The 20,956-nt window shown below is 41.3% G+C and overlaps 1 protein-coding gene across 3 annotated transcripts in view; it reads right to left on the bottom strand.

The window, feature by feature from the left end:
- The window catches only part of LOC122551587 (glutamate decarboxylase 1), a 63,388-nt gene extending 50,048 nt beyond the window's left edge, over window positions 1–13,340 (bottom strand). Inside the window, exons 1-5 of one of the 3 annotated variants that reach the window (XM_043693707.2) lie at window positions 12,749–13,340; window positions 11,573–11,740; window positions 8,592–8,654; window positions 3,018–3,176; window positions 2,262–2,504 (exon numbers count right to left, since the gene is read on the bottom strand). In XM_043693707.2, coding sequence (XP_043549642.1) covers window positions 2,262–2,504; window positions 3,018–3,176; window positions 8,592–8,654; window positions 11,573–11,654 — 547 coding nt within the window. In that variant the 5' untranslated portion in view covers window positions 11,655–11,740; window positions 12,749–13,340. Of the gene's footprint in view, window positions 1–2,261; window positions 2,505–3,017; window positions 3,177–5,008; window positions 5,055–8,591; window positions 8,655–11,572; window positions 11,741–11,984; window positions 12,190–12,748 lie in introns of those variants that run through there. The other 2 variants (XM_043693709.2, XM_043693711.2) reach the window with 2 other exon arrangements.
- Window positions 13,341–20,956: the final 7,616 nt, after the last annotated feature.

The following is a 20,956-nucleotide window of genomic DNA, read 5'->3' as shown; positions in this document are numbered from 1 at the left end:
ATACAGTTCTTGCAGTATTTATCAATATCAAGTATGGGGAAACGAGGGTAAAAATCGTGGTTTTCCTGCCAATATACATGAAGCTTCATTTGTAGCATAATCGTTTAGCACAAATGATGGTTATAAAGAATTAATTCGGTCCGTTCGGTTGATACTGGACGGATTGCGTTTGTTGGAGTGTTATGTGTTGGAGCTAATGTGCAACGGGGACTTGTAGTATGTGGGGGGAAAGTGACGGGAACTATTCGCAGTTTGAAACACACCGAGCAAACAAAGAACTGCGGATGTTGGAAATCAGAAACAAGATCAAAAATTGCCGAAAAAAAACTCAGCAAGTCTAGCAGCATCTGAGGAGAGAAAACAGCGTCCACTGACCCTTGATCAGAAGGGGTGAAATGCACTGACTGTGTTTATGCTCTACGTAAAAATGATAAACCGAGGGAGGGATCTATTTAGTAGCCAGTCTTGTGAAGACCGACGAGAACAGCGTTTTCCTTTCTTCAGATAATTTGGAAATGCTGGATTGGAGATGGGGAATTGTCAGGAAACAATAGCACGGCGCATGAAACAGGGCCAGCACACAATATCATTCCTTTCTGTCACTAGCTCTGAATGACAGCACCAAATCTTCCAGGATCAGGGACACAGGAATACACTTTGTGTAGGAGCCTCATTTTAATCCAAATCAATATCGACATTGCTCTCCTTAAGTGTGTAGAAATGGGGGGAGGGGTGTAATATTCCACAAGATGAGGCACACCGTCAGTTTGAGGATCTCACACACTATGGCATCCGATGTTTGCATCTTCCGTCTGGGTAACTACTCAATGTTATGCATGTATTTATATTCGCAGTAGTAACTAATAGGTCCTGTATCATGACTGTGGCCCTGGTTGTGTGCAGAACAGGAATTTTATGTTTTTTTTAAGCGGTAGCACTTCAATTCCGGTGGCAGCTACTGTCAGAGTTGCATTAGATGCCGCTTTCAGAAGCGACTAGCTGAAAACTGAAATCGAAATTTGGCCGTAAGATCTTATCCGACCTGGTTAGACATCGAGAACCCCACCGAGCTCGATGGTACCTTCTTTACGGCATCTTTTAGACCAGGATCCTGGCAACGGCATGTGTGCATCACCTCCCTGTTATGATCAGTCAAACGGTTGACTGCGTTAAATTAATTACAACGAGATGAGTTCCGGAATGAGGAGGATGCAACTGTACGGGATTATGTCAACGGGGATCTGTGAATAACCAATTATTCACCAGCCGAAGAACGGTGACTGAGAACTGCCCGAAAATACAATAAAGCCAGAAGCTGAGGGGACACTCACTACTGGCTGCGAGTAGGCGGAATGGCCAGATTTGAACGTGTTCTCCATAAGTTCATGTTTTAAATGAATTGACAACATCTAGAGCAGACACTCAGAGAAAAATAATTGCCTTTCGATTTGATCACGATCGTCGCCCAAAATTAGATGAAAATGAAGGTGAAATGTTTGATATGAATATCGTGCATGGCCGTATCTAATTTGACCAAGGCTGCTTATGGAAAGGATTACAATGATTTCTGCTATTCAGTCCTGATTTCACAAATGACTTCTATTCAGTCGGTAGGAAATAAAGTATCGTATTATATTCTAGCCAGTTTTATTGTTCCTACTGTCTTTAGATCTGGTGGTATAAAAAAAGTCATGCCGTAGTCAACAACTAGAAATTAATCACGTCTCGACACACGAGATTGACTCTGCTCCTTGGAGCTAAGTAGGTCAGTAAGTTATGGCAAACTTCAGCAGCAAGGTACTTATCTCACTGACACCCAGGCTATAACCTTTCTGTTCCACCGATTTGCGATAAATTAAGAGCTACTGGAATTGAAACAGAACACCCTAACAGTTCCCAATTTGCACACATTGTATGTTCATCCATTTGACAACGTAGATGTATAGGTTGCATTTTCAGATGATGGAACTATGTTAAGATCTATGTCTGGAATAGAATAAACCTCACTCCCATCACCCAGAACACGATATGTGAAATACCAGTCAATAGCAACGCCGGCCCATGAGGAATTCAAAATGGTCCATACAGCACAGCCATAAACCTCTTATTCTACATTTTGTAAGAAACAGTGGGCATTTTCTATTCAACCAGGAAAAGGCAAAAAAAAAACTGATATAAAGAAATTGAGATTTTTGGCAACTTGTGAACAAAAACGTGGTTTTAACCTTGAAGGATGTTGTAAGTGAGATTGTGAACTTTACCTGTACGAACGCCATATTTGAGTGTGTCCCTGCAGTCCACCAAAATCTGCTCTAGAGATTCAGGATTGTCTGAAAGCTCCAGGTTGAAACCTTCTATTCCCTCCAGGAGCTGATGGGGATGATGGAAGTCAAGTACTTTCGTGGACCTATCGAAAGTTTTCTTGATGTAATTGAGGAGAATGTCGACCACTTCCAAAAGGAATTGGGTGGTCTGCTCTTCTCCATTTTTTGCTGGTAACAAGTCTGAGAACGAACAGATGTTACACGTAGTTTACGATATACAGCATGAAAGCAACATTGCGATGTTCATTGGTTCAATGAAACATACAAACCGGCGGAGTGCTGCACACTGTACCGTTCATTCAAGAACAAAATCCATTCCACTGTTAAAAGTACAAACATTTTAAAATGCAGTGACGCCATCCAGTGTTAAAGAGTAACGCACTCAACAAACACAAATTTCAGAAATAGCTCTCAACGGAACTAGATTTTCGGAACAATAAAACAAAGAACTGCGGATGCTGAAGATCTGAAATAAAACACACAGAAACTGCTGGATTGACTCAGCAGGTTTGGCAGCATCCTTTTCTTACCTTTTTCTACAAATATGGTAACATGTCAAATAACTAGAGATTCATAGAATACATTGAGCAATGTAAGCATGCTGCCCCAGGGATTGAATAATAGTCCGTTTCCATTGTACACGATTCTTTTGCAAGCTTTCGCCAAAGTCATTCTCTATTATTCAGAACTTACCTCTGGCGTAGAGATTGGAAAAATCCGTCTCCGTGCGCCTGAATATCGAGTCCCTTTCGCTGTTTTCGCTGGTATTCAGATTCCTGGAGGACTGACGGTCTTTCATAGAATTTACGCTCCTGCTTTTATCCTCGATGCTGTTGGTCCTTTGCAAAAAACCTATGTTGTTGCAAGAAAGACCGGTCAGAAATGGTCTCTTTCCGCTTCCAAACATATTGTGTTGTTGTCGTGTCGTTTACAAGGAATGCTAGTCGGATAATGTGTAGCAAGTGAGAAGATTTTGCTTATTAGAGATGCGCTGTGACCCCCAACAGAGAATTTATGAGTATTTGCCTGTGGGAGGGTGCGGTCACGATGTCGTCAGCACAAAACCAACCATGCAAAAACAAATATTCGTTATTTAGTGTACTGGTAAATTCTTGCTAAGTAAACCCGACACATTGGACGGCCAGAAGCAGTCTCTGGAAGAAAGAAATACACGAGTCGGAAAAAGCCTCCGGCTAAAGTTTCCAATCTATCAAAATGAAGGGAGTAATGATGGATGAAAGCTTACTGAAACGTGCTAACTATATCTAATGTAAATCTCGACATCTCGAGATTCATTTCCTATCTAGATCATTGCACGACTGAATAGCTGATATAGTTCCATTAGAGTTAGAGATAATTTTCGCTACAATTACTAGTTCCAGCCACAAAGATCATTACAGTCTTAGCCCTGCTCAAATAAAGTCTTTAATCTGAACTTCAAGAGTGATTAACATTGTATCAAAATTATTTCAAATTGGGCAACTTCAACCGTTGTCAAAACGGTGGGAATGCCGGGCTATCGCCAGGAAATTTTTTTTGGTTCCATCTTTGCCTCTGGCCCGGTTTTGATCAGACCTCGCTGAATCAGAATGAGTGCTGTTCTCACTCAACCCCGGGCTCGTATTCAGCGAGTCCGGCAGAAGCTATTCGGCTTTGAACCGCTGGCATTTGACCAGTCACCAACGTGAATAAAGTATTTCTCGTGTGAAACGTTCGGCTGACGAGCAAGGAGAATTGTTTCCTTTGTAAACATGCTCGCCTTTTCTCTGCTGGTGAGGGCTAATAATGTTCGCGAGGTAATTGCAAGTCAATCCTTTGGAACATGCGTGCAGAATTTCAAATGTCGTTTATGTGAGCTGTATGTTTCCCACATGTAACGATTCACACAGCGTTCACCAGCCTTGGCTATTTTTCTGTGTTTTTTTTAAAGAAAGGCCATATTTTATAGAAATCATTTGACTTAAAGGTGCCAGCCTTTTGTTGAGAAATATTAACCTAACAAGTAACCCTACGCGAACCATTGCTGCTCTTCGTAGGTTGTCCAGGCTAGACTGCATTTATGTAGTAATTTGCAGAGGTCGTGCTTGCTGATGGCGCTATCTCAGAAAACAGCAAGGTGACGAATAGATTTTTAATAAGCTTTCCATTAATCTGTTCCCTGGGGGAAGGCGGTGCTTGGCCAGATAAGAAGTGAGGGGCTGCAAACCCACGATACCGAATAAAAGCACCTTTTTTCATTCTTCTCGGCAATAACATTTCATTTCTGTTCGTAACATTTAATGCATCCCGTCCCCGAAACAGTGATCACTGATCTGGAAGAGTGATTATCTCAGTAAATAGAATATTTCACATTTAAATATTTATAAGAGTTTTCGCCATTTAACAGCATAACGGGGGCATCTTGTGAAACCTTAACTCTGTCTACATGGCCTTTGTAAGAACCTGATCCAAGGCAGCGCATTAAAAACCAGCAGCTCCTTTTCGCAATTTAATGTCCGAGAGGATACAAAATTATTTTCTGAACTGGCATCATTGGATGTGGGCCACAAAACAACAAAAATCTACTTCCCTTCCGCAGCGACTGGATTAACTCACTCAAAACATACTGAGTGATCTGCTCACGTGTATATTCCAGACTTGCAATGCAAAGTTTGGAGCTGGTGGAGATCCAACTTGTTATTTACCTGTAGTTCGAAACTGCTGAAGTAACGCCATATCCTGCCGCCAGATGGAGCAGTCTGTGAGGTTCCTTTCACAGTCCTTACTCCCAGAGCCAGACCCCCTTCACCGTTATTCTGTGCCATCAGTAAGCCGTTTAGTGGCCGAATTCATTTTGCTCATGAGTAAAATGTTTCGTTCTCGGGTGCAAATTTTACACAATAAAGTAATAGTGCATTTGGTGCCGCTGAAATGGAGTGTCAAGGGAAATTGTGGGATCAACAAAATAGATTTCATGCATCAGCCCAAAACGGTCAACGCTTTGTTTTTGCAATTAAGGGATACCGAAGAATTAATTATGTTTTCACGCCGATTGTACCATAAATATTAAGAATGATGAATGACAAGTCTCTAAGAGGCTCAGTGGAACAAAGGGGTCTTGGGACGATTGTCCATAGATCCCTGAGGGCAGCAGGATACGTTAATAGGCCGGTTAAGAATGCACATGGGACCCTTGCCGATATCAGTGGGGCATCGATTATAAAAGAGTCGGGAGGTCATGTGGGAGCTGTACAAAACTTTAGTTAGGCCACAGCTGTAGTACTGTGTGCATTTCTGGTCACCACATTATAAGAAGGACATGACTGCATTGGAGAGGATGTAGAGGAGATTCAGCAGGATGTTGCCTGGGATTGAACATTTCAGTTATGAAGCTGGATAAACTCAGATTGTTCTCTTTGGAGCAAAGAAGGTTGAGGAGCAACCTGATAGAGATGTGTCAGAATATGAGGGGCATGGACAGGGTGAGTAGAAAGTAGCTGTTCCCCCTAGATGATGGGTCAATAATGAGGGGGTATAACTCTAAGGTGAAAGACAGGTCAACAGGGGATGTGAGGGTAATAGAGTCACGGACCGGGTGTGGGTGGGGGCGGATCTGGAATGTACTGCCTGGGAGGGAACCCTCACACCTTTTACAAAGTGCTTAGATGAGAAATTGAGTGTCATACGATTCAAAGCAATAGGCCAAGTGCTGGGGAGTGGGAATAGTGTAGATTCAGAGTCAGTTTTACCGGTGCAGACGCGATGGGCCAAAGGACCCTCTTCTGTCTGTGTTTCTAGAATCTGGAGCCATTAAGAATGTGTAGTTATCATGGAAGATTGGGCGATAAGTACCCCTGGAATTACACCTGTGATTTTGGGGTGGAACAGCAACAGTTAAATCTGAAAACCTGGTCAGGAAAATTGAAATTCCAAATAGATAGCTCAATAACATCGCACGCAGGATAATGGAATGATGCCAGCAAAGAAACGTTCAGAACTGAGCGGGGGCTAAGATCTGTGACGTTTAATTGGGAGAATTTCCCAGGGTTCAACAGATAGCCGATACCCCAGACCTTGAGTTGTTAAAGAAATAATATAAGGAAACGCAATCTAGATCGAGTTTAATTGTTACCAGTGAAAGCAATCCGATTTCCCCATAGTCAGATCATGGTTAAATTTACTGCTTAGGAATTAATTGCACGAGATTCATCAAGGTGTTTACAATTCATTTTCGGGTTTGTTGAGATTTGTTCATGGTTAAAACAACATCTCCTTCCCACTGTAAAACTATCGTCATTGGTTAGCACAAAGTCACACTTAGCAAAGCTCCGAAATCGAGGCGGATGAAATGTTTTCAAATTGACAGGAGTATCTAATCCAATAGTGTTTAGATCGAAAACTGAGTCTTTTGTCAGTGGAGACAGTTGGATTACGAAAGCAGCATAGTCGCATATGTCTCGTATATAATTGTTGTAAAATACTGTTGTTTTCTGTGAAAAAATAGGAATGCGTGGAATTGGTAATTTGGAATTATCTAGCAGTTACAGTGATTTAAGAAATTCTTAAATGCTCACTCCGTAAAGTAACACTTGCTCCGGGTCGGAATGCGAACTCTACGGGATTCATAGCACTTATTACAAAGTTCAGTAAGGCTTTATTTTAATAACCAGTGTTTTAAATCGCACCATTTTGAGTTTTTTTTTAACCTTTAGCTGATACCTAAGTTCCAAAACTTCCTCAAGTTGCAAGTTTTAAACTTGTCCCATCCAGTAGGAGGAGCCAACGAGCGACTGAAGTGACTTTTTAAAACCACCTGAGTTTTTTTTACGGAAGGGGATTCAAAAGCATTAATCCATGTCTTCGCAGTCCACCACAAAGCAACTGGATTGCAATGTAAGACAGAAGACATGATTATTTATGGCGTCAGACCTAATTAGTTAATAAACCTATTCCTCTTTGAACCAGATCTCTGTAATAAAAAAACAAATAGAATGAATGAAGAGAATCTCGTTCATATCATTCAGGGGCAGAAGTCAACCCACATTTCACCTAAAACTATATTTTTTCGGTATTTCACTTGGTGCAGCAAGAAAAAGTAAGTGAATCTTAAAACGAAAGGCGTTTGACTCACAAAGTTATCAATGTGAGATGACCAAAGTTATCATTCATCTCGCTGCTCAGCTTTGTCTTGTTAAAGGTATTTTACCCATTTTTCCGAAATTTCTATTGTATATGATCATGCTTTTAAATTCTTGACAAACCTATTAAATCGGTTGCAGTATTAACTAGCATATTTGACCCGGGACTCGATAGCCTTAGCAGACATTTGAGTGCAGTACCTAGAAAGTGCTACATTCCCTCATTCCCCCCCCCCCCCCCCCCCATGATCAGACATTAAAAGGAGTGCAAGTTGATCCGAAAAGATCCCAAACCAAATTCTTTTAAAAAGCAGGGATTTTTGTCTGTAACCAGCACCACCAAACATGTTTTCATGGAAAACAAAAGTGAGGACTGCAGTGGAAATTAGGGTCTAGGTTAGAGTGGAGCTGGAAAAGCACAGCAGGTCAGACAGCATCTGAGGAGCAGGAAAATCGACATTTCGGTCAAAAGCCCTTCATCAGGACTAACTCTTGAGGTATTTGTCTATAAGCCACAAATGAGTATATTTACAGTTAAGTCACTAAAAAACCCCATCGGTTGCCATGCCTTTTGGAACGCCCACAGAGTGTGAAAAGCGCGAAATAAATTGTTGCATTGAATCAGCCGTGTAAAGAACTGCCTCTGTTTCCAATGACATTTGCTCAAAAAGTTATTTTAGCATTTCCATTCTAATCTACCGTAGACAACGCCGTTGCCCACCAATACATGCATGTAAAATAATTATCAGCTCTCCATGTCATTTCGTGTTGGTGGCTTCCTTATACGATACGTATATAATATTGAAAACTAGAGCAAAGTTAGGACAAGTTAGTTGCTGCATTAGATATTCCTCATCGCGTATTCTATCTATAATACATCTTAAAGAATTCACCAGTTATGCCATTGTATTATATACTTTTAAAAAGTGAGAAACATTGGCGATCCGCTGATTTTATAATGAATTATTTTTATAATAAAGACATTGGTGTAACATTAAAGATGACCATTGAAGCAAGTTAGGGGATTGACCCATGCTGGGCGGAATCAGGTTGCTTTGCACGTGTATCGGCTTGTCCCGATAGATTTCTAGATTAATCAATTACGTTTTATAGACCGGTACATTTTAATCTAAAATATGGAAGAACATACCGCAGATCTTCAGACCAAGTTTTCTTGTACATCCGTGAGCAACTCCACACCAAGTGTCATAAGCTGGAACGGGAACAATGAAAAAACGGTGAACACACACCCACAGAGTGTATCCTCTTGTAGAGTCTCTATATCTAACCATTTAAGTACGTTCCGTGACTGCATTACACTTCTATTCAGATAACTATACACATAAAATAATAAATCGCGCTCATAAAACTTCTAAAACCCAAGGAAAGGAAATTTGAACAGTGTATTTGCATAGTATCCGAGGTGTCCTCCGAAACGCAACATCTTCCTGAAATGCAGTAATTAATATTACGCGGGAGACCTGATAATGTTTTCTAATAGATGAAAATCCAAACTCCACATGAAGCAGTCAGAAATTCCTGCACTATTGCAGCCAGGGATTGACACACTTGAATACTTAATGACGGTGGCTCTAGTATTAATACAGTGCAAGTATTCTCTGGTATTCTGTTTATTCTCCTTTTTGAATGCTTCTTTAAATTCCAAATAGAATAATCAGTTCGTCCGAAGATTGAATACCTAATAAATGTTGGCACACTTTTGGGAAATTGGAAGCTTAAAACAAACTGGCGTGAAATGAGGTCGGAAGAGTGTCCCAGAAATTAATTAGCTGAAAAATGGTATTTGACTAAGCTCGGATCTGCTTGGCTGGAAGTCAACCAGTAAATATTGTACTGGTTTACACGAGTCTCAGCATTTCACATCAATCGTTTTTACAAATATCCATCCATATTTATATATTAAAGCAGGATTGCACTCATTTTTGCATATTAATGATTTCTGCAACTGTTTATTTCGTAATCTAACCAATTCATACGGCAATTAGGCTTCTGATCAGTTCTGCGTCGTGAATTACAGGGATCATTGTGTCCATTATACACTCGAGAATGAAATATATTGAGTGACGACCTTTATAAACACGAGACACTTCAATTCCTACACAAAATGTCGTCCATGTGGTTTGCCTACAGTAAGCACACGTTCGTATCGTTTATGTTAATTAATAATATCGAAAGTGCAGTACAAGGGTATATGTTTTGCTTAATCTTAACGGTTGAATGAAACAGCAATTTGGACGTCTCTGCCTGGTCTGACAGATCTACAGCCCGGTTTGTGGTTCGAATAAACACTAATAGCGTCATAAAGCCTGTGCAATAGCCTCCTATTCAAAAAAAGGAGAATTTTTTAAATGTTTGAAATGTTAAAATTCCAAGGCACGTGAGGTAGATATATTATAGAAATCATTCTTGGAGAAATTTACAGTATGTTAAGGTACTTGTCAACTTTTTAGAGATTGGAATGGGAAGAATCTTTGAAAATAAGGATTTAATTTGGTGGAAGGTATATTTAGATCGTATTATCCAAAGAAAAATGCTAATTACAAATTTCAGTTGGTTACACCCTTAGACGTCGTGAGTATATCCTCGAGAGAAGGTTATCCCTTTATCTATGTTGACTAATCATTACGATTCATGTTCCAAATCTGGGATTAGTTACGAAAAAATGTTATTTTTGATATTCTGGGCAGTGCAAAAGTCGAAGCTGTGCAGCTGATTTTCCGTCATTGTTTCTTTTTTAGCGAGGTAAGGACAGCTGCATACCCAATCTCTGTCCTTTTTGTCGATTTTTGAGTCTGGGTAAAGCCTCTTTATGACACTTACGCGCAAAAAAAAACTGACAGACAAATGCGCCTCAGGTCAGTGACTAGGAGATCAAACACGCCATGAACTAATGATGTAGGGCTCGGACAAATATGAAACACAATTACAGGCGAAAGCACAAAAATACACGCCGTGTACGCTCATATTTACTGACTATTAAATTTGCTACATCAAAATGAGCATTTATTAACTTACTTCCCTATTAATTGAGTTGTAAAACACATTTATATGCTTTACATTGTACATTCCCTTTCAAATCTGGCTTTGCCAAGTCGAATTAAATTGGGCTAAATCATAAACCGTGTGCCGGAGTTATTCCTACACAATCGTTTTCCCAAGGACAAGCACGAACGTGTGAATTTCACGACTACATCATTTTAATGCATGTATATGTTATATGCGTAATATACACACATCAACATATACATGTATGTGTAAGAAAGCATTAAGACATTGAAGTAATCAAAGTGGGGCAGTATCAATTTCATGATTCTAAAGTTTGAAAATGGACTGTCAGAAATAAAAACGCATTCTCGGTTAGCCTGTCCGTCTTGGCAGATGGAAAGAATAATTGCGCCTGGAAGCGTCTGAACGCCTTGAGGGCAGAGACATTACACGTGTAATGATCGGAATGCCCGTCTTTATTTCTGATAAGTTTTTCTTTGTCAGTGTCGATTATGTCTTCGACTATTTTTTTTGTACCTGATGTCAAAATTGTTGAGGCAGTGTAGTAAGCTGATTAGATCCATCAGCGCCATTCTCATCCGTGCCAGTTAAATAGCTCTCTTTGGTTCGCTCTGTACCGTCGCAGCTATTAGCGAGTTCATAAGAGCTACAATTAGCGGCATCAGGCGCCTTCGCTTTCTCCTATAATTACATGTGCACTCAGCCTCTGCACTAAAAGTGTTTGTTGCGATAATGAGCGAAGTGCATTTCATAAATTGCTAAACCGCGATGAAATTATTGCTTAAAAGACTTATTTTACATACAGCTGTAGGCTTATTTCCACGGGTGTGAAAAGAATTGCAGCTTCCAGCTGTTGTAAACAAAGAAAAAAATACAATTGAGTAAACTATCAGCACTTTAACAGGTCTGGCACGCTAAAGGACCCCATTGTGATACGTTTTAACTAGGTAACGGCACTGGTGATTTAACACCGCTTAGCAGTAGTTAGCGTGCACTTTAATTCATCTATTATTTTCCTTGGAGTACTTTCTGTCCGCAGAATAACCATTAGCTTGTACAGTCATCGTCGTTTGTTGTCTAAAAAATGAGGCGGCAATCGCTTACTTGTGCTTCTGTCCGCCGGCCGTAAATTTGTTGAGTTGGAGTCTTGACTCGCGCTCGAAGATGAAGGAGCAGAAGATGCCATCGGTTCTGACAGACGCGAGGTCCTCGATTAACTGGGGCTGACGTCTTCCTTCGAATCCTGTCTTTTCAACGTAAGGACACTGGCTTCTGTAAGGAAAAGAATAACAAGACAGCCTTGTTAGTTATGCTTTAAGCCCGCGTGTCTGTGTGCTTGCGTGTGTGAGAACAGTGGGCTTTGAGGACGGTCGTGCGTTTTCAAACATTTCACTTTATTAGCATTCAGGGCGCTGTCGTGCTCTGATGGAAGGTGGATCGCGCTGGCACCGGCATGTCTCGCGTAATCGCAAACAGCAATGGGTAAAGGTGGAAAGATATCAAACAACCTGTTTACCAGTTCTAACGCAGACCAAAGATCACATGAACTGCATCGACTGGAATAATTTCTGTTGCCTTTGCTTCACCGCTAGGCAACCTACAATATGCATTTGAACGGTAAGCGTTTCAGTAGGGCAGTGCCATCTCCCCCACATAGATTACAACAATTGTCAGTCAACAATGGAGTAATGGTCATTGTCAATTTTTATCAGTTTATGCAAAAAATATTGATGAATTAACCAGCCGCAGTGCCCAGGACCAGACAGCATTGTTACACTGAGTGTGATTCTTATATTGTCCAAAACGATTTGACCAAACTACAAAATAAGGAGTGTACTAGTCAGTGAGAGCCTTTGGGTTGGAAATCATTAAATGAAAAGAACTGATATGACGCAAAGCACAAATCCCCTTTGATAACACAATTATATATAATTAAAATTGCAACAATCCATCCAGAAATAGAGCAAAATTCTTAGTACAAGCGAGCTTCCATACAGTGATTACTTAAGATGTAATTCACACTGACAATGTTTGGACCACTCGATGGCATCGGGACACAATGTGCTTCACATTCAAGTTCAATGCTGTCGGACGTTTCCATTTTTTTTCTAAGACCGGTTTCACTTACCCGCTGGGATTTTAAACTTCTAAAACTATAATTCCATGAATGCACAGGGGCACGGGAAAGTTGGCAGTGAACATGATCAAAATGACTGGTACAGAAGAAGGTAATCTCTAATAAAATGGTATGTTTCAGGTGAACGATGACGAGGACCTTACCGTCTTGTGTAGACGCCCAGGTAGCAGACTCGACCATCTGACTCCCGACAACTAAATTAGATCCTTACATGCAAGTTTTTGTCAGCATGAAGGGCGCTTTTAATACTCCAAGGGAAACGACGTCTGAATATAAATAGAGTACAAAAATTCCGTTCAGCATGACCTTTTTTTTTCAGAAGTACGTTTGATTTGCTGTTTTAAAAGTGTGAATCGTCCGTTTCTCTGACACGACGCGCGAATGACTCACACATCACCTCCTCTACTCCAAAATGTCTCATGACAAGATTGACCAGGTTGCTTTGTCTGCAGAAACCTACCGCCCGCTACCGTTCTTCTGGAGTGACGTGACTTTTCAGCAGGTACCGCTTGGTGCCTTCAGGGTTTCAGTCCTTGTTTCTGAATTCTGATCATGGAGAGCAGGTGCAACTCAGCAAGGTTGGAGTATCTAACAATAGATTTACTTTTTAGCTGCGGATTCCAGAATTTCTGACACGAAAGGAACCTAAATGGCAGACTTTACAACACAGATTTCAAACTATGATTCTGTTAAATCGATTCTTTGTTGGAGGCGCGAATCTTACTTCTTAAGGAAGCTCTCGATCAACGTACATCCACTCCATTTCACACATAACCAGTTAGAGTTAAAAATAAAGTAAGTCTTTTTTACATTCCCCCCCACCCATGTCCATGTCCATTTGAGGTGTCATTAAAAATTAAATGCCGGACATTGTAGGTTGGTTTGCAATTGCTTTGTGACCATTGTTTTCGGGAACTGTAGTAAACAGTGAGCAAGACTGAGCAGCAGAGGGCGTCGCAGCTCGTCAAACCGATAGTGAGGTGCCTCATGAAAAGACACCTACAGTCCAGGTCTGCTGGAGTCTCTTTATTCGACTTCTTTCCACTTTCAGCTTAAGGACAAAAAAATGTAAGGACACATTCTGAGTTGTGAACTTGTTGACGGCAAATTACGACTTTTTAAAGCAGGGCGTTATGTTTTAAACAGCGTGAAAGGAGGGGCGGGCTTAGACACGAAGGAAAAATTAGAGTGGTAAGAATAATTTCGTCAGAATTTCAATTGCAATGAAGTGACGAAGAATCGAGCGCGAATAGCAGAGTGAGAGGGTGACATTGGGAAGAAATGAGAAAGGCGGCAATGGCTAGTAGCGGGAGGGGCTGTCTAACAGTGGATTTCGAACTCAGTTATAATGGGAAGCATGTGGCACACTGGTATAGAAGGCCGCAATAGAAACTGTTACCAAGATGAGTTAGATGAGAAATACAATTTCATTCGACGATTTGCGCAAGACATGGTGTAATACGTTGTAGCAGACATAAGAAAATGTTTCCCAAATCGGCAGCAAACGAAAAGCAGGCTGTATGACTACATACAGACTATTACAATCCCCCTTCCTCCCGCCATTAACAACACTCCATCCCACACACCTACATGATTGAAGAGGCATGAAAAGGCAGGATTAATGACCATGTGACAAAGGAATAAACCAAGACAAGATGGATAGCGAAAGTTCCAGTCGTGACACCTGTTATTATCCCAAATTTATACAAAGACTTCGCAACATGGTATTGCCAGTCTATGTTTGTTTTACTGAGGAATATAATTATTATTTCATGTTGACTTTTTCAAATTGAAATTAACAGGAAAATAATAATCAGATAAGGAGTAAATTGCCACACCACTCAGATTTCAAGAAATAGAATCGGATAGGTCCATGATGCAAACTTTGAATTTGCAAATGAACAATTCCATTACACAAATGCTATATTTACATGTTTCGCTGCACAACTATTACAATTATCTCGCGGCGAGACACTGAAGCAAAGACTATGGAATTCACTGGCAGAAAACAAATGAGAAAATATTTAAGTATATAAATTTTAATTGAGGAAATTGGGAAGTTCGGGAAATTCTAACAGATTTGTCGCTTTACACAGAATGTAAACCATCGTTGATGCATTGAAACGGGAACAAACTGATATCGGAAAATTAAACATAAGAAATTGAGACGCTGGAACTCACGAGTGTTGGGCATTGGGGAGGAGTAAATTAATATAGAAAAATACTCTTGCAGTATTTTAAACAATATGGTACATAGACAACACTGAAGTGGAGATTGTAATTCAATTTTAATACATTAGTCCTTACATTCAATGGAATAATAAATTTTGATAGCGAATCGTCTCGCATTTTAATTACATTTCATCAACTACAGACAATACTGCGACCTTTGCTATTGCAAACAGTAGTGTGTGTATTGCTAACTATAGTTTGAAAATATTATTGATAATTACAAAAGCATTTTTGATGGAATTGGTATTCCGGTTAAACCAATTGCGCTCGCCCAACTAAGGGAGCTACTTGTATCGCCCATCATTACACTCTGCAAACCTGGAATGAAATTTTAATCACTTATCAAATCGAGGTTATCAGTTCAAAGCTGTTTTAAATACCAGTACATGAGTATCAATGTCTAGCAATATTTATGCATTGGTAACTTGTAGGCCTTTAGCACTTTACCTACATTTTGAAGGAGCAGTGTAATTGTTGGACTACATTACAATCCCTAAAGTTGTAAAGATATTGCAGTGTATCTCAATAGATACCAATTCATTGAAATTTCAAATGTTTCGCAACTCTAATTTATTTAACAATAATCTGCCAGTCTATCATGTCCATTGTTATCTTCAATAAGATTGTATTTCTTAAGCTGATATCAGGATAACCGGTAGAAAGTGAGGTCTGCAGATGCTGGAGATCAGAGTGGAGAGTGTGGTGCTGGAAAAGTACAGCAGGTCAGGCAGCATCCGAGGAGCAGGAGAATCGACGTTTCGGGCATAATCCCGTCATGAGGACCGGACCGGATTTCAATACATGTCTAATGTGAATAATTTTAGTGAGAGTGCAGAGGATCCCATTTCATGGGAGAACTAACGTTGACAGACGGCTTGCCTGCGGTTGCCAGAAAACGGCACGGTTTATAATAGTCTGAGAGCGCAAGAATAGCAAGCTACCAGACCTGAGGCTGCTGTCTGTGGAATGCAATACTCAGTTCTTGAAATTGTTAATTACTTTCTCATTGAACTGAGCCAAAGATTCTCTTGAACTAATGATTGCTCCCTGGTTGGTTAATTCTAATGTTCTGAGAGTGGGGCAGCAAGTTTTTCTTTATCATTTCAAGAGGAAAGTCATTGTAAATTTCTTTTATAACATTTTCAGAGGATCCAACGACAATTTAGACATGGGTTTGTGTAGGATTGAGTTGGATTGTGATGTGTGAAAACTAATATAGTCCCAATTTTCTCTTTTGGCACAGCTCCGCAACATTACCAGATTCACCACGATATGTGTTGGTACGGAGGAAACAAACTGACTGCTGAAGTCTTAGTGCACAGACTTCCATAGAAGAAATAGAATGCAGATAAACACTTTTTATTGAAAATTTTTGCTGGGAACTTTGCTGTCAATATCTTTTTCCTTAGTATACGCTGATACAAATTTCTCAAATTTTACAACGTCACGCTATGCTGCCAATCATATATCATCCTCTTAAAACCCTAGTAGGCTCTTTCTGACCTCTTATTGCTTCCTTCCCCCAAAATAATTTGGAGCTCCCTTTCACATTAGCTGCCATTCTATTCTAATTCTCTTTTTACCAGTCATATTTTCTTCTTCACTATATATCTCAATCCTTTGCACTTGATTATAGAGTCATAGAGATGTACAGCACGGAAACAGACCTTTCGGTCCAATGTGTCCATGCCGACCAGATATCCCAATCCAATTTAGTCCCACCTGCCAGCGCCCAGCCCACATCCCTCCAAACCCTTCCTATTCAAATACCTATTCAATGCCTCTTAAATGTTGCAATTGTCCCAGCCTCCACCAGTTCTAATGGCAGCTCATTCTATACACGTACCACCCTCTGCATGAAAAAGTTGCCCCTTAGGTCTCTCTTATATCATTCCCCTCTCACCTTAAACCTATGCCCTCTAGTTCTGGACTCCCTGACCCCAGGGAAAAGATTTTGTCTATTTATCCTAAGCATGCCCCTCATAATTTTGGTAAACCTCTATAAGGTCACCCCTCAGCCTCTAACACTCCAGGGGAAAAAAACCTCAGCCTGTTCAGCCTCTCCCTCTAGCTCAAATGCTCCAACCCTGGAAACATCCTTGTAAATCTTTTCTGAACCCTTTCAAGTTTCACAACATCTTTCTAATACGAAGGAGACCAGAACTGCATGCAATATTCCAATAGTGGTCTAACCAACGTCCTGTATAGCTGCAACATGACCTCCCAACCAATAAAGGAAAGCATACCAAATACCTTCTTCACTATCCTATCTACCTGCGATTCCACTTTCAAGGAGCTATGAACCTGCACTCCAAGGTCTCTTTCTTCAGCAACACTCCCTAGGACCTTACCATTAAGTGTATAAGTCCTGCTAAGATTTGCTTTCCCAAAATGTAGCACCTTGCATTTATCTGAATTAAACTCCATCTGCCACTTCTTAGCCCATTAATCCATCTGATCAAGATCCTGTTGTAATCTGAGGTAATTTCTTCGCCTTTCCTTTCACCCGAACAGGAATATACTTTCTCTGGATTCTCGTTATCTCATTTCTGAAGGCTTCCCATTTTCCAACAGTCCCTTTACCTGCGAACATTTGCCCCCAATCAGCTTTTGAAAGTTCTTGCCTAATCTTGTCAAAATTAGCCTTCCTCCAATTTAGAACTTCAACTTCTGAATCTGGTCTATCGTTTTCCATCATTATTTTAAATCTAATAGAATTATGGTCGCTGGCCCCCAAAGTGCTCCCCCACTGACACCTCAGTCACCTATCCTGCCTTATTTTCCAAGTGTAGGTCAAGTTTTGCACCTTTTCTGGTAGGTACATCCACCTACTGAATCAGAAAAATTTCTTGTACACACTTAACAAATTCCTCTCCATCCAAACCCTTAACATTTATGTCTATGTTTGGAAAATTAAAATCCCCTACCATAACCACCTTATTATTCTTACAGATAACTGCAATCTTCTTACAAATTTGTTTCTCAATTTCCTGCACACTATTAGGGCCTCTATAATACAATCCAAATAAGGTGATTATCCCTTTCTTATTTCTCAGTTCCACCCAAATAACTTGCCTGGATGTATTTCTGGGAGTATCCTCCCTCAGTACAGCTGTAATGCTATCCCTTATCAAAAACGCCATCTCCCCTTCTCTCTTGCCTCCCTTTCTATCCTTCCTGTAGCATTTGTATCCTGGAAGATTAAGCTGCTAGTCCTGCCCATCCCTGAGCCATGTTCCTGTAATTGCTATGATATCCCAGTCCCATATTCCTAACCATGTCCTGAGTTCATCTGCCTTCCCTTGCATTTAAATAAATGCAGTTTAATTTATTAGTCCTACCTTGTCCCTGCCTGCCCTGACTGTTTGACTCCCTGGGTCCCCATCTTACTAGTTTAAATCCTCCCGAGCAGCTCTAGCCAATCTCCCTGCCAGTATATTAATCCCCTTCCAATTTAGGTGCAATCTGTCCTTCTTGTACAGGTCACTTCTACTCCTAAAGAGATTCCAGTGATCCAAAAATGTGAATCCTTCTCCCATACACCAGCTCCTCAGCCATGCATTCATCTACTCTATCCTCCTATTCCTGCCCTCACTAGCTCATGGCACCGGGAGTAATCCAGATATTACTACTCTCGAGGACCTCCTTTTTAAATTCCTGCCTAACTCTCTGTAACCTCCCTTCAGAATCTCAACCTTTTCTCTTCATATGTCGTTGGTTCCGATGTGGACAATGACCTCTTGCTGGCCCGTCTCCCCCTTGAGAACATTCTGCACCCTCTCTGAGACATCCTTGATCCTGGCACCAGGGAAGCAACACACCATTCTGATTTTTCGCTGCTGGCCACTGAAACGTCTCTCTGCACCTCCCCTAACACAGTTGATCTCTTGGAAGCCGACGTACTCCTCATTGCATTAGAGCCAGTCTCAATACCAGAAACTTGGCTGTTCGTGCTACGTTCCCCTGAGATTCTTGCATGAAGGCTTTATTTGCATATTTATTTCCATCAAACCTTTCATCATCTAAGAAGCCCTGACTTTCGTTCACTTTCTTTTTCAACCTATTTGAATGTACCTATCCTGAACCTGAAACGTCTTCTTAATGATCACCCATTGTTCTGTTAAAACATTTGCTGAGATTGTTTGGTTGCATTTCACCGAGGTTAGATCCCTTTCTGTTGCACTGAAATTAGCCCTAGTTCAAATTGGATTGTTCCTCACTCTTCTCCAATGCTAATCTAAACCTTATGATATGATCACTCTAATATGAACATTCACTCAGAGTCACTTGGTGCTCTTCATTCATCGCAAGACTATAAGACATTGGAGCAGAAATTGGCCCATTCGGTCCATTGAGTCTGCTCCGCCATTCGATCATGGCTGATAAGTTTCTCCACCCCATTGTCCTGCTTTCCCCTTGTAACCTTAGATCCCCTTGACAATCAAGACCCTATCTATTTTTGTCTTAAATATACTCAGTGACCTGGCCTCCACAGCCTTCTGTGGCAAGGAGTTTCAAAGATTCACCACTCTTGCTGAAGAAATTTTTCCTAATTTTTGTTCTGAAGTGTCTTCCCTTTATTCTAAAGCTGTGCCCTCAGGTCCTAGACTCTCCTGCTAATAGAAATGTCTTTACAACATCACTGTCCTGACCATTCAGTATTCTGTAAGATTGAATTCGATCCCTGCCCATCCTTCTAAATTCCATCGAGTATCAAAGTCCTCAAATGTTCCTCATATGTTAAGCATTTTATTCCTGGGATCATTCTCGTGAATGTTCTTTGGACCCACTGCAGGGCCAATACATCCTTCCTGAGGTATAGGACCCAAAATTGCTCACAAAACTCTTAATGTGGTCTGACCAGAGCCTTATTACACCTCAGACTACATCCCTGCTTGTATATTCTAGTCTTCTCAAAACAAATGCTCATATTGTATATGCCTTCCCAACTACTGACACAACCTGCAAGTTTCCCTTAAGAGAGTCCTTAACTAGGACTCCCAAGTTACTTTGCACTTCAGATTTCTGAATTTTCTCCCTATTTGGAAATGTCTATGCTTCTATTCTTCCCACCAAAGTGTATATCCTCACTCTTTCCCATGTTGTATTCCAACTGCCACTTTTTTGCCCCCCCTCCTAACCTAAGTCCTTCTGCAACATCTCTGCCTACTCAATACTGCCTGTCCCTCTATCTAGGAGAAAGTGAGGACTGCAGATGCTGGAGATCAGAGCTGAAAATGTGTTGCTGGAAATGCGCAGCAGGTCAGGCAGCATCCAAGGAGCAGGAGAATCGACGTTTCGGGCATGAGCCCTTCTTCAGGAATGAGGAAAGTGTGCCAAGCAGGCTAAGATAAAAGGTAGGAAGGAGGGACTTGGGGGAGGGGCGTTGGAAATGCGATAGGTGGAAGGAGGTTAAGGTGAGGGTGATAGGCTGGAGTGGGGGTGGGGGCAGAGAGGTCAGGAAGAAGATTGCAGGTTAGGAATATAGTGCTGAGTTCAAGGGTTGGGACTGAGACAAGGTGGGGGGAGGGGAAATGAGGAAACTGGAGAAGTCTGAGTTCATCCCTTGTGGTTGGAGGATTGCTAGGCGGAAGATGAGGCGCTCTTCCTCCAGCCGTCGTGTCGCTATGGTCTGGCGATGGAGGAGTCCAAGAACCTGCAAGTCCTAGGTGGAGTGGGAGGGGGAGTTGAAGTGTTAGCCACGGGGTGGTTGGGTTGGTTGGTCTGGGTGTCCCAGAGGTGTTCTCTGAAATGTTCCGCAAGTAGGCGGCCTGTCTCCCCAATATAGAGGAGGCCACATCGGGTGAGCGGATGCAGTAAATGATGTGTGTGGAGGTGCAGATGAACTTGTGGCGGATATGGAAGGATCCCTTGGGGTCTTGGAGGGAAGTAAGGGGGAGGTGTGGCCGTACGTTTTGCATTTCTTGCGGTTGCAGGGGAAGGTGCCGGGAGTGGAGGTTGGGTTGGTGGGGGGTGTGGACCTGACGAGGGAGTCACGGAGGGAGTGGTCTTTTCGGAACACTGATAGGGGAGGGGAGGGAAATATATCCCTGGTGGTGGGGTCCGTTTGGAGGTGGCGGAAATGACAACAGATGATACGATGTATATGGAGGTTGTTG

Source organism: Chiloscyllium plagiosum, unplaced genomic scaffold (genome assembly GCF_037043375.1).
Source record: "Chiloscyllium plagiosum isolate Xiang-an unplaced genomic scaffold, Cpla_swu_hap1 HiC_scaffold_7, whole genome shotgun sequence".
Lineage (NCBI taxonomy): Eukaryota > Metazoa > Chordata > Chondrichthyes > Orectolobiformes > Hemiscylliidae > Chiloscyllium > Chiloscyllium plagiosum.
The sequence above is the reverse complement of the archived record's forward strand: the minus strand, read 5'-3'. Positions and strand labels throughout refer to the sequence as shown.